Source organism: Microcaecilia unicolor, chromosome 7 (assembly GCF_901765095.1).
Source record: "Microcaecilia unicolor chromosome 7, aMicUni1.1, whole genome shotgun sequence".
NCBI lineage: Eukaryota > Metazoa > Chordata > Amphibia > Gymnophiona > Siphonopidae > Microcaecilia > Microcaecilia unicolor.
This window is the reverse complement of record NC_044037.1, coordinates 158,588,466-158,602,600: the sequence shown is the minus strand read 5'-3', so window position 1 is coordinate 158,602,600 and position 14,135 is coordinate 158,588,466. Positions and strand designations below refer to the sequence as shown.

General features: G+C 45.3%; 1 protein-coding gene across 1 annotated transcript in view; it reads left to right on the top strand.

Moving 5' to 3' along the window:
- The window catches only part of PIKFYVE (phosphoinositide kinase, FYVE-type zinc finger containing), a 750,252-nt gene that overhangs the window by 25,541 nt on the left and 710,576 nt on the right, over positions 1-14,135 (top strand). Inside the window, 1 exon segment of the mRNA XM_030210724.1 lies at positions 11,461-11,604. Within this exon segment, the coding sequence (XP_030066584.1) occupies positions 11,461-11,604 (144 nt within the window).

The window sequence follows — 14,135 nt, the reverse complement described above, 5'->3', positions numbered from 1 at the left end:
CCAACTGATCTGGGAGCCAGGTTTCAAATAAGTTATATAGTTGTTTGTCCGGTACCGCTTCAGGAAGACCGACAACTCGCAAGTTATTTCTCCTTACTCTGTTTTCTTGTTCTTCCAGACGATCTCGTAAGTCTCCCGTTTCTTTTTGGAGCGCTGAAATCTGAGCCTCCATGCTCCGCATGTCATCCTCTCCGGACGCTATCCTTTTCTTCAACTCAGCAATGCGTTGGGCTTGTGCATCAAATTTGCCGTTTATTTCATCCACCGCTGTTTATAATTTGCCAAGCCGGTTTTCTAGTGCCTCCGACACTGAGCGCGTGATTTCCGCAATCCACTCTCCTGCATGCGGGTCGATCTCGCTCCACGCTCGCTGTGGTGATGTCTCCACCATTTTTGTTTGGCGCCAAGGTGTCCGAGGCTTTGGCTCCCCGCTGCGATTTTATGGGCATGCCTCAAGGATCCGCTCGAAGTTGTATCGTTTTCTGGGCTCTGCTTCTTGCTTGATCGCTCAGCTCCCTCAAAGGTCAGTTTCAGCCAGTAAATCTGACTTTTTTTAGCTGAAATTAGCAGATCTCCCGAGGAGCCACTCTTCTCCATGTCCTCTCAGGCAGCAGGCATCATGTGAACCCCCCTCCCCCCACCCATCCTTAGCAGGTTCCACTTTCTCTTTGGGCTTTCGGCTGAGTCAGAATTGGCTCATATCAAGTTATGACACTGTTTAGCTTTCATTTGCTACTGTGGTATTTTTCTCTTGTCTAATATCCCCTCTCCCACCTTAGTTCACTTATAGCAGTGAGAGTTCTTGGCTATGAGCCAGGTACAAAAACCTAGATTGTGAGCCCAGTAGGGACAGAGAAAGTACTACATAGAATATGTAAACCACTTTGATTGTACCATGGAAAGACAAGTCCGTGACCCTTTATACTACAGAACCCAGTTAACATGGATCTTAAGTTTGGCCACTAGGTATTATCATAGAACAATAGTTTTCAACATAGTCCTTGGGACACACCTAGCCAGTCATTGGGTTCGTAACAGCATGCTGATGTGAGCTCGCCTCCAGCGTTCCCTTCCCTCTCTGTGTCCTGCCTTCGCAGAAAGATGAAATGTCAGAGGAGGGCGGAACACTGAGAGGGAAGGCAAGGGAAAGCTGGAGGTGACGCGAGCCCAGCCTGCTGCCGCTGCGAATGGAGGTAAGATGAACGGCTTAAAGGCAGGGCGGCAGGAAGGACAGTCACTGGCCATGGAGGGCAGAGGAGAATCGCTGGACATCAATGGGATGGGAGGTGAGGGGAGAATCGCAGGACACGGATGGAAGGGTAGGGCAGAGGAGAATCGCTGGACATGGATGGGAGAGCAGGGGAGAGAGGAGAAGCAGAGGCACACTCCAACGTGGTCTACATCAATAGCCTTGCTTGCGCCCGTTTAATTTTTTAGCGAAACGGGCTTTTTTGCTTGTGAATATATGAGAGATTTGCATAAAATGGAGGTGGGCATACAGATTTCTCATGCATACTCATTGTGGATATCCTGAAAATCTGATTGGCTGAGTTGAGGATGCTTGTTAAAAAATGATGGCTGAAATGTTTTTCTCTGTTGCATTGTGGATAGTCCAGGGAGCTGAAGCTCAGCCTGGGAATCAAACCTAGGTCTGTTAGTTTGTAATTGAGAGAGCTATTGCAGTCAGTTTGCATATTCTTGGTTTTTGCCTTAGACATTTTCAGAACCCATTCTTGGAGAAGAATTCTTATTAACTCCCAGCAGCAAAGGTCTCATTGTAATGACTGCATGAAAGCTGGGTATTTAAGGAAGTTACAGATGTTGCAGAATACTGCTGAATACTAGTTAGAGCTAATTCAATTCATGTATACCGCTATTATCCCCTTTCCAGGGTTCAGTGCGGTTTACATTCTAGGTGAGACAAAAGCAGATAGTGTGAGGTATGAGAAACATTAGAGACCATTGGTGTAATGCATGAGACTAAAAACATTAAAGCAAAGGATGATGGATGATACTAGGAAGTAGAAGTCGTGATGGATTATTATGAAGCAGTCTTTGGGAAGAGGAAGATTTTTAGCTCATAAGTTTGAACATTTTAATCCATATTATCATTGGTTGCAGTGCAGGATCTTATTTAAGTTGATGGTGATTACCTATAGGGCATTTCTTTGTCATCAAGCAGATGAAGCCATTACGAATGGGTTGTGTCCCTCAACCAGCAGGGGGAGATAGAGAGCACTCAACTTTTCACAGTGCCTCATGGCCAGCTAGCTCCACTGCCTCTTCAGGATTCTCTATCTCCCCAAGCAGGGTGGCTGCAGCTTCTTCGAGCTCCATCAAAACTCTGCCTGGGGGTGGCTCCTGGCTTGCCAGTTGTTAGCCGGGGTGTTAGAGGCTATAGCAGCTTCACTTTGAAGGCACATAGGTCAGCCCTTTCCCTGCCTTACCCATGCCCCTGTGGATGTGGACATATTAGCTTGCTTTACATAAGTACATAAGTAGTGCCATACTGGGAAAGACCAAAGGTCCATCTAGCCCAGCATCCTGTCACCGACAGTGGCCAATCCAGGTCAAGGGCACCTGGCACGCTCCCCAAACGTAAAAACATTCCAGACAAGTTATACCTAAAAATGCGGAATTTTTCCAAGTCCATTTAATAGCGGTCTATGGACTTATCCTTTAGGAATCTATCTAACCCCTTTTTAAACTCCGTCAAGCTAACCGCCCGTACCATGTTCTCCGGCAACGAATTCCAGAGTCTAATTACACGTTGGGTGAAGAAAAATTTTCTCCGATTCGTTTTAAATTTACCACACTGTAGCTTCAACTCATGCCCTCTAGTCCTAGTATTTTTGGATAGCGTGAACAGTCGCTTCACATCCACCCGATCCATTCCACTCATTATTTTATACACTTCTATCATATCTCCCCTCAGCCGTCTCTTCTCCAAGCTGAAAAGCCCTAGCCTTCTCAGCCTCTCTTCATAGGAAAGTCGTCCCATCCCCACTATCATTTTCGTCGCCCTTCGCTGTACCTTTTCCAATTCTACTATATCTTTTTTGAGATACGGAGACCAGTACTGAACACAATACTCCAGGTGCGGTCGCACCATGGAGCGATACAACGGCATTATAACATCCGCACACCTGGACTCCATACCCTTCCTAATAACACCCAACATTCTATTTGCTTTCCTAGCCGCAGCAGCACACTGAGCAGAAGGTTTCAGCGTATCATCGACGACGACACCCAGATCCCTTTCTTGATCCGTAACTCCTAACGCGGAACCTTGCAAGACGTAGCTATAATTCGGGTTCCTCTTACCCACATGCATCACTTTGCACTTGTCAACATTGAACTTCATCTGCCACTTGCACGCCCATTCTCCCAGTCTCGCAAGGTCCTCCTGTAATCGTTCACATTCCTCCTGCGACTTGACGACCCTGAATAATTTTGTGTCATCGGCGAATTTAATTACCTCACTAGTTATTCCCATCTCTAGGTCATTTATAAATACATTAAAAAGCAACGGACCCAGCACAGACCCCTGCGGGACCCCACTAACTACCCTCCTCCACTGAGAATACTGGCCACGCAATCCTACTCTCTGCTTCCTATCTTTCAACCAGTTCTTAATCCATAATAATACCCTACCTCCGATTCCATGACTCTGCAATTTCTTCAGGAGTCTTTCGTGCGGCACTTTGTCAAACGCCTTCTGAAAATCCAGATATACAATATCAACCGGCTCCCCATTGTCCACATGTTTGCTTACCCCCTCAAAAAAATGCATTAGATTGGTGAGGCAAGACTTCCCTTCACTAAATCCGTGCTGACTTTGTCTCATCAGTCCATGTTTTTGTATATGCTCTGCAATTTTATTCTTAATAATAGCCTCCACCATCTTGCCCGGCACCGACGTCAGACTCACCGGTCTATAATTTCCCGGATCTCCTCTGGAACCCTTCTTAAAAATCGGAGTAACATTGGCTACCCTCCAGTCTTCCGGTATTACACTCGATTTTAGGGACAGATTGCATATTTCTAACAGTAGCTCCGCAAGTTCATTTTTTAGTTCTATTAATACTCTGGGATGAATACCATCAGGTCCCGGTGATTTACTACTCTTCAGCTTGCTGAACTGACCCATTACATCCTCCAAGGTTACAGAGAATTTGTTTAGTTTCTCCGACTCCCCCGCTTCAAATATTCTTTCCGGCACCGGTGTCCCCCCCAAATCCTCCTCGGTGAAGACCGAAGCAAAGAATTCATTTAATTTCTCCGCTACGGCTTTGTCCTCCTTGATCGCCCCTTTAACACCATTTTCGTCCAGCGGCCCAACCGACTCTTTGGCCGGTTTCCTGCTTTTAATGTATCTAAAAAAATTTTTACTATGTATTTTTGCTTCCAACGCTAATTTCTTCTCAAAGTCCTTTTTTGCCCTCCTTATCTCCGCTTTGCATTTGGCTTGGCATTCCTTATGATCTATCCTGTTACTTTCAGTTGGTTCTCTTCTCCACTTTCTGAAGGATTGTTTTTTGGCTCTAATGATTTCCTTTATCTTACTGTTTAGCCACGCCGGCTGACGTTTAGTCTTTTTTCCCTTTTTTCTAATACGTGGAATATATTTGTCCTGAACCTCCAGGATGGTGTTTTTAAACAGCATCCACGCCTGATGCAAGTTTTTTACTCTGCGAGCTGCTCCTTTCAGTCTTTTTTTCACCATTTTTCTCATTTTGTCGTAATCACCTTTTCTATAGTTAAACGCTAGCGTACTTGATTTCCTAGTTTCACTTCCTTCAATGCCAATATCAAAACCGATCATATTATGATCACTGTTATCAAGCGGCCCTCGTATCGTTACCCCCCTGCACTAGATCATGAGCACCACTAAGGACTAAGTCTAGTATTTTTCCTTCTCTTGTCGGCTCCTGAACTAGCTGTTCCATGAAGCTGTCCTTGATTTCATCAAGAAATCTTATGTCCCTTGCGTGTACAGATGTTACATTAACCCAGTCTATATGCGGGTAATTGAAATCCCCCATTATTATTGTGTTGCCCAGTTTGTTTGCGTCCCTGATTTCCTTTAACATTTCCGCATCCGTCTGTTCGTCCTGGCCAGGCGGACGGTAGTACACTCCTATCACTATCCTTTTCCCCTTTGCACATGGAATTTCAATCCACAGTGATTCCAAGGAGTGTTTTGCTTCCTGCAGAATTTTCAATCTATTTGATTCAAGGCTCTCGTTAATATACAATGCTACCCCTCCACCAATCCGATTCACCCTATCACTACGATATAATTTGTACCCCGGTATGACAGTGTCCCACTGTTTATCCTCCTTCCACCAGGTCTCAGAGATGCCTATTATATCTAATTTTTCATTTATTGCAATATATTCTAACTCCCCCATCTTATTTCTTAGGCTCCTGGCATTCGCATATAGACATTTCAAACTATGTTTGTTGTTCCTAAGTACATCATGCTTAGTACTTGACAGTATTAATTGGCAATCTTTTGTCTGATTTTTATTGTTATTTAAAGATACCCGATCTACTACAATCTCTTTTGCAACCTCACTATCAGGATACTCTATCTTCCCTGTTATGGTGATATCTTTGAAAGATACCTTATCCCGAACCATGCTCTTTTGAGCGACTGTCGGCCTTCCCCCCATTTCTAGTTTAAAAGCTGCTCTATCTCCTTCTTAAACGCCCCTGTCCTTTCCCACTCAGTGGATGCAGGCACATTGGTTCGCCTTTCCCTGCCTTTCCCACTTATCTGAGCCTCCGGAGTGTTTTTATTTACCTCTTTTGCCTCTGCTTTCCTTACAGCGTTTACAAAAAATAAAAATTAGTCGCGTCGCGCTTTAGCGCAGCGATCTTGGAAAAGAGGTTTTTTTTTCTTGAGATTCTTCTGCAGGACTGGAGCTGTGATACTCGGTCTAGTGAGGTAAGAGTGTTTTCTGACTCCTCCGGGGTGGGCCCGCGATCGGGACGTTTTTGGCGCGAAGCGCTGTTTTTGAATTTTACTGCCGTTTTCGGCGATGGCTGCGGAGACTATAAAGCGCTGTTCTAAATGTGGCAAGCGCAAATCAGCAGCGGGGCTCTGTAATTCGTGCTGTACAGACGGTAGAGCTGGCCCGAGCATGGAGCGGTTTTCTCCTCTGATTTTGTTTTAATGCTGCATAGGGCGTACGTGCTTAAAAGAGCTCTCCCACAGGGATCTTCGGACCCTCTGCCTGCTCCCCCCGGTGGATTTTGGCCTTTTGGAGTTGGCTTTGCCTGTTTCTTATCCTCCTGATAAACGCGGAAGGGCTAATTCCCCTTCTGAGTGTGGCGCACCCCCCTTCCCCCCCCCCCCCCCCCGTGGTCGGGCTATGAGGATTCTGAGGGGTCTGGCAGAACTTCTTGGGCTGAGGAGCCAGAGTCGGGTGCAGAATTGCCACAGGAGCTTGATGATCCGTCTGCGGTGAGGATTTTCCACCGCGAGGAGCTGCCAGCGCTTGTTTCAGATGCCTTACAAGCCCTCTCGATTTGCAGATACTGGGAGTGGCAGAACCTCCTCTGTTAATCCAAGGATGGCTAGTACCAGAAAGCCTGCTCGAGCCTTTCCTTTGCATGACTCCATCCAAGAGCTTATTTCAGCTCAGTGGGCTGACCCCGAGGGACCTTTGAAGGTTGCCAGGGCTATGAGGCAATTATACCCTCTGATTGAGGAACATTTGGCTCGCTTTGCAATGCCTAAAGTCACGGCTGTAACAAAGAGAACTACCCTCCCTGTTGAAGGAGGTGTTGCCCTGAAGGATATTCAAGACCGCAGGCTTGATTCAGCTCTGAAGTGGTCCTTTGATTTGGCAGGTCTCACTGTTCGGGCGTCTGCATGCAGTTGTTATGCTGCTAGAGCCTGCCTGGCTTGGTTACAGCAGGCAGTGGAACAGCCCGGTGATGGAGTGGAGACCTTATCTGAAGTGGCTGCGCGGATGGAGTTGGCCTTGTCCTTTTTGGCTGACGCCCTTTATGATATGGTCAGAGCTTCGGCTAAACAAATGGCTGTAGCAGTGGTGGCTTGCCGCACTCTTTGGCTACGACATTGGGCGGCGGACATGGCCTCTAAGCAAAGGTTGATGAAGTTGCCCTTTCAAGGCCTTCTACTACTACTACTACTATTTAGCATTTCTATAGCGCTACAAGGCGTACGCAGCGCTGCACAAACATAGAAGAAAGACAGTCCCTGCTCAAAGAGCTTACAATCTAATAGACAAAAAATAAAGTAATCAAATCAATTAATGTGTACGGGAAGGAAGAGAGGAGGGTAGATGGAGGCGAGTGGTTATGAGTCAAAAGCAATGTTAAAGAGGTAGGCTTTCAGTCTAGATTTAAAGGTGGCCAAGGATGGGGCAAGACGTAGGGGCTCAGGAAGTTTATTCCAGGCGTAGGGTGCAGCGAGACAGAAGGCGAGAAGTCTGGAGTTGGCAGTAGTGGAGAAGGGAATAGATAAGAAGGATTTATCCATGGAGCGGAGTGCACGGGAAGAGGTGTAGGGAAGGACGAGTGTGGAGAGATACTGGGGAGCAGCAGAGTGAGTACATTTATAGGTTAGTAGAAGAAGTTTGAACAGGATGCGAAAACGGATAGGGAGCCAGTGAAGCGACTTGAGGAGAGGCGTAGTATGAGTATAGCGACCCTGACGGAAGACGAATCAGGCAGCAGAGTTTTGAACCGATTGGAGAGGGGAGAGGTGACTAAGTGGGAGGCCAGCAAGAAGCAGATTGCAGTAGTCTAAACGAGAGGTGACAAGGGTGTGGATGAGGGTTTTGGTAGAGTGCTCGGAAAGAAAGGGGCGGATTTTACGGATGTTGTAAAGAAAGAAATGACAGGTCTTGGCAATCTGCTGGATATGAGCAGAGAAGGAGAGAGAAGAGTCAAAGATGACCCCAAGGTTTCGAGCTGAGGAGACGGGGAGAATGAGAGAGCCATCAACAGAAATAGAAAACGGGGGGAGCGGGGAGGTGGGTTTGGGGGGGAAAATGAGAAGCTCGGTTTTGGTCATATTTAATTTCAGGTGGCTTTGAGACATCCAGACAGCAATGTCAGACAAGCACGCTGAAACTTTGGATGCAAGGTGAGATATCCGGGGTAGAAAGGTAGATTTGGGAGTCATCAGCATAGAGATGGTAGAAAAAGCCATGGGATGAGATTAATGAACCAAGGGAAGAAGTGTAGATAGAAAAGAGGAGGGGACCAAGAACAGAACCCTGAGGTACGCCGACAGGCAGAGGGATAGAAGTAGAAGAGGATCCACCAGAGACGAACACTAAAGGTGCGGAGGAGCCCTGGAATCCAAGTGAGGACAGGGTATCGAGAAGTATGCTGTGATCGACAGTGTCAAAAGCTGCGGAAAGATCAAGAAGAATGAGGATGGAATATTGACCTCTGGATTTAGCAAGTAATAGGTCATTGGAGACTTTATTAAGCGCAGTTTCGGTTGAGTGGAGAGGGCGAAAACCAGATTGTAGTGGGTCAAGGATAGCATGTGAGGAGAGAAAATCAAGGCAGCGGCAGTGAACAGCACGCTCAAGTAATTTGGAGAGAAAAGGAAGGAGGGAGATGGGTCGGTAATTAGAGGGACAAGTAGGGTCGAGTGAAGGCTTCTTAAGGAGAGGTGTGACCACAGCATGTTTAAAGGCAGCAGGGACAGTCGCAGTGGAAAGTGAGAGGTTGAGAATGTGACAGATAAAAGGAATAAGAGCAGGAGAGATGGCATTAAGAAGGTGGGTGGGAATGGGATCAGAGGAACAGGTGGTACATTTTGAGGAAGAAAGGAGAAGTGTAGTTTCCTCAATAGTAACGTCAGGAAAGGGAATGAGGGGAAGGAGAGAGAGGAGAACGGACTAGTGGAGGGAGAGGTGGTAAGGTAGAGAATGCAAGGTTTATCTTTTTAACCTTGTCGTGAAAGAATTCAGCAAGGGTCTGAGGAGATAATGAAGGGGGAGTTGGGGGAGGGGGCACCTTGAGGAGAGAGTTCAATGTGGTGAAGAGAAGTTGAGGGTTAGAGCCAAGAGAGTTGGTCAGTTGGATATAATAATCCTGTTTGGCACGTAAAAGAGCAGATTGGAAGGAGGTCAGCATGAACTTAGTGTAAGAAATCAGCAAGGGCCCGAGATTTTCGCCAGAGGCGTTCGGCGGAGCGGGTGCAGAAACGTAGGTAGCAGATATTAGAAGTCAGCCAAGGTTGGGGTTTTGTACGCCTTTGAAGGCCTTCTCCTGTTTGGTGAGGAGCTGGAAAACATTGTTAAAGGCCTGGGGGATTCCAAACCTCAGCGCTTGCCCAAAGATAGGCCGAAGCCTTCCTCTAAGGGACAGACGGTCCGCTCCTCTTACAGACCTCGCTTCCGTGAAGCTAGAAGGTACCGCCCAGGGCGTGCTGCTGGGTTCACTTCGCGTGCCCGCTTTCAGCAGAGAAACTCCTTTCGCTCGGACAAATGTTCCACAGCTGCTGGTTCAAGGCCTGGAGTTCAGGGGCGACCCTCTCAATGATGGTGCGCCGGCCCCCTCCTCGTTTCTTGTCATCGGAGGAAGACTTTCCCTCTTTTTCGAGGAGTGGGCCAAAATCTCCGCAGATCAGTGGGTCTTGGACCTGAACAGAGACGGATACCGAATAGAATTCGATGCCCCGGTGAGAGACGTGTTTGTGGAGTCCCGATGCGGTTCTGCCGTCAAACGGGCGGCGGTAGAGGAGACTTTGCACAGTCTGTGCCAGATAGGGGCAGAGTCAGGGGTCACGGTTTGGACCGTGTCTTCCTTCATGCCTAAGGTGGTTTCAGCGTTTCACCTAAACCAGCCTGTTTTTCTTCTCTCCTTTGTTGAGGAGGAGTTTCCAGATTCATTTGGGCAGTTGCACCTTTTGGATGTGCGCAGGACTCTGTTGCAGTATCTGCGAATTACAAATTCTTTCAGGACCTCTGATCATCTTTTTGTGCTGTTTGCAGGTCCTCGCAAAGGGTCTTCAGCGTCTAAAGCCACTATTGCCCGTTGGCTCAAAGAAGCTATCTTTTCAGCATATCTTCTGTCTGGCCGGGCTCCACCTGAAGCCTTTAAGGCACATTCCACAAGAGCGATTTCCTCTTCCTGGTCAGAAACTGGAGCCACTATCTCTTCATGAGATTTGCAGTGCTGCAGCATGGGCTTCTAAGCTCTCTTTCGCCCGACATTACAGGCTGGATGTGGCTGCCAGGAGGGATGCGCGTTTTGGAGCACAGGTGCTAGCGCGTGGTGTGGCTTGTTCCCACCCTATTTAGGGATTGCTTTGTTACATCCCATACATAATGGCTTCATCTGCTTGATGACAAGGAAGGGAAAATTAGGTTCTTACCATGATAATTTTCTTTCCTTTAGTCATAGCAGATGAAGCCATGAGCCCTCCCTGTATGATTGTCTGTATTGCAGTGATTCTGATTTTAGGTGCTGTTCTTGTTTCCTGAAGTTATATTCCTTCCTTGGGGAGTCGGAAAACAGTCTTCAGGATTCTTGTTACAGTTATAGGAGGATGAGTTCTGTCCCTCCAGTTCATGTTTTGGGAGGATGAGTTTATTCCGTCCAGGAGGATGCAAGTATTCCCTCCGTTTATACAAAGTGGAGGACGAGTTTATTCCCTCCAGGAGGATGAGTTCATTCCCTCCTTTTTTGGAGTTTATGCCCTTGATAAGGGGCCATCGTTCGCTGTGAGGAAAGTTCATGTTATTCCCATTGCGGTTTGCCATACTGCTTTGGAAGCTTCAAATACTGAAGAGGCAGTGGAGCTAGCTGGCCATGAGGCACTGTGAAAAGTTGAGTTGTCTCTATCTCCCCCTGCTGGTTGATGGACACAACCCATACGTAATGGCTTCATCTGCTATGACTAAAGGAAAGAAAATTATCATGGTAAGAACCTAATTTTGCCATTGTGAAAAGGTTCCTCAGATGCTTGTTAAGTTAATATGACCATATAAACCAACCAGGCCATTAACGTTCCCATGATATGTTAAATATCAGTTCCTCCAGTGGCTAGAAATTATTTAGAGGCCAGTAGAAAGGGGGCTTATTTTTATTTAGCACCATTCTGGTTGAATGCACTTCCTTTGGCGGTATAAATGAGCTCATTATTTTGTCCTGACATTTGGAGCTGATCTTTCTGAAGTTCAACTGGGGTTGGGTCTTGGGTATCTGCAGTGATTTGTTTAGTAAAAGTAATCATGATCTTGTATGATGTTTTTTCTATCTGATTATTGTAGTTCTTTTCTGGTATGTTTTTATTTTAACTTTTTACACTGCTGTGATCTTTTTAAACAAAAAGCCTAGTATAGTATAAATACAATAAACTATAAGTGAAGATAGTCCTTTGCCATTGTTAGAAGCTATTGCCTTATTTTCTTTTCCTTCATGCTGCAGTGTCTGTTTTATCTTCCTGTAATGTTTCAGATGAAGGCAGACCTATAGAGTCGGGACAGGGTGACCCAGCAGCCCTGAGAGTGAATTGGCCCAGTCCAAAGACCCCAACCAGATCTCCTGTTCCATACAAGAAGCAGCTTGCAGGAGAGCTCCAACAACACTCCATAATCTCAGGTAAACTAAAGCCACATAAGAGCAGTGAGAGAGAGAGAGTTTGGGTTACTGGTACAATTTCAAATTATAAAGCAAACATATTTAAAAACCGTTTAGTCTTGCATAAACTTTTCAGTTAAGTACAAATAGAGTATTTTAATAATTTTTTGCTGTTGTATATTTAGAAATGTGCTTTTATAGAATTGCATGTGTGTATATGTCTAAAAAGTAGGTGTGTGGAAATAATTAATTGTCTGTTCATAGACACTCCTGGGAGCATAGATTGGGCAGATCAGAGGTAGAATTGTGATGTGCGTGCATATTTTATAAAATACATAAGTATGTATGTAAGAATATACACAAATGTATACCTCTTTTGGAGCAGATGTAAATAGTGCATGATCATTTCCAGGTTGTTCTGGCTGGTTTTGAGAGCCAGTTATATAAAGATAGATGGGCATTTGCGCTTTTTCTAAAATAGGTGCTTTTTAGTGCTTTCTGCAACTTATAATAACATACCCTTATAAGGTGATTCTGTAAGTGGGTGCCTTGTTTTAGGTGTCTTATTGTTTATTTGTTAGGATTTATTTACTGCTTTTTTGAAGGAATTCACTCAAGGTGGTGTATGGTAGGAATAACAAACATAAGCAATAGACAATTGCAGCAGTAAAAATATTAAAATAGTAATACAAAGTATGGCATAGTATGCTGCTTATAGTGTCAACCTAGTACATTTTAATAGACCGTGTACAGTATAAGCAAAGATGGAACATATAGATAGGTAAGAGGAGTTAGAAAATAAGGGGACTAATTTTAAAGAAAGTTGCACATGAGGTCAGAGAGGTGATTAAATATCATCTCAGCTAGGGTAAGAGTGGATAAACATGTCTTGCTACAGTATGTGCAGCCCATGTCACTCTTTGTGCGTATGAGACTATCAAATTAGTTATTCTTTCCATTAAAGGCCTGGTTGAAGAGCCAAGCTTTCACCTGCTTTCTGAAGTAGAGATAGTCTTGTGTTAAGCGGAGCCTTTCAGGGAGAGCATTCCAGAGTGCGGGACTACTCAGGAGAAGGCTCGCTTGTGGGTATCACATTGTGTAGTGTCTTTTGGAGAGGGTATTGTTAGGGAGGAGTGTCCTTAGAGGTGTGTAGAGGGTCATCCTGTTCAAGTACTCAGGACCATTTACTTTAAGGGCCTTGAAGATCAGATAGAGTTTTAAATGTAGTTCTGTATTGTACTGGTAGCTAATGAAGGTTTTGCAAAAATGGTGTGATGTGGTCACTTCGCTTGCAACCTTCTATTAGTCTTGCTGCAGCATTCTGAATCAATTGGAGATGGTGCAGACCCTTTGTGGTCAGACAAGTGTAGAGTGCACTACAGTAATTCAGTGTTGCTGTTATCATGGCATGCACAACTGAGATAAGTAGCCTAGTGGTTAGTGCAATGGACTTTGATCCTGGGGAACTGAGTTCGATTCTCACTGCAGCTCCTTGTGACTCTGGGCAAGTCACTTAACCCTCCATTGCCCCTGGTACAAAATAAGTACCTGAATATATGTAAACCGCTTTGAATGTAAGGAGAGAGGCAGCGTAGTTGTTGCAAATAGTAGAAGCAGCTCTTGAAAGTTGCTTGAATTTGGGGAATCAGAGTAAGTGTTGACTCTAACTGTATTCCAAGGTTTCTGACTTATGATTTGAGGGGGAGTTCGTACTTCTCAAAAGAGATATCTGGTATGTGTCCAGATGTGTTAGGGACCCAGAGAAGCTCTGTTTTACTTTGGTTCAGACAAACTTTGTTGTGTCTATATAACATCAATTCAAGAATGGGCTAATCAGTTTATTCAGAGCTGTAGTTAAGTCAGGTTCAGTAGATATGAGTACCTGCACATTATCCGCGTAGATGTAGAACTGAATGTCTGTCCGACTGAATAAGCTCGGCTAGAGGCTTCAGGTAGATATTGAACAGAATAGGTGACAGTATTGATCCTTGTGGTACCCCGCAGTAGAGAGTGATGCGGGGACAGTTTGTCCTTGTGAGCTCTTGTCGGATCCCATCCACATAAGCCTCGAACAGTTCTGAATTTATATCATTTTATTAAAGTATAAAAAGAAACAATATTTTGTACAACTGTCACTCTCTCTCTCTCTCTCTCTCTCTCTCTCTCTCAGAAATGATGTTAGGGGGGTGCAATTAGGACAACTGCCCCCTGGCCAGAGAGAGCCCTAAACCACCAGCGCTGATAGGATACACTTTTCAAGTATGACATATTCTAATTACAAAATAGAGGAAAATTTTTTCTTTTTGTTGACCATTTTATTTTTCAAATCTTGTTGGTACCAGACTCTGGTTTCTGTTTCCCTCTGTCTTCTCAACTCCCTCACCAGGATCTCCTGCCCATTTGACATTTCTTCTTTCTCCATGCCCACCATCCATCTTCCATTTCTGTGTACCTTTCTTTCCCCTTGTTCTGCATCTATCATCTCTGTGCCCCATATACTTCCTTGTCCAGCATCTTCTGTGTCCATCTCCCCGCATTCATCACCACCACTC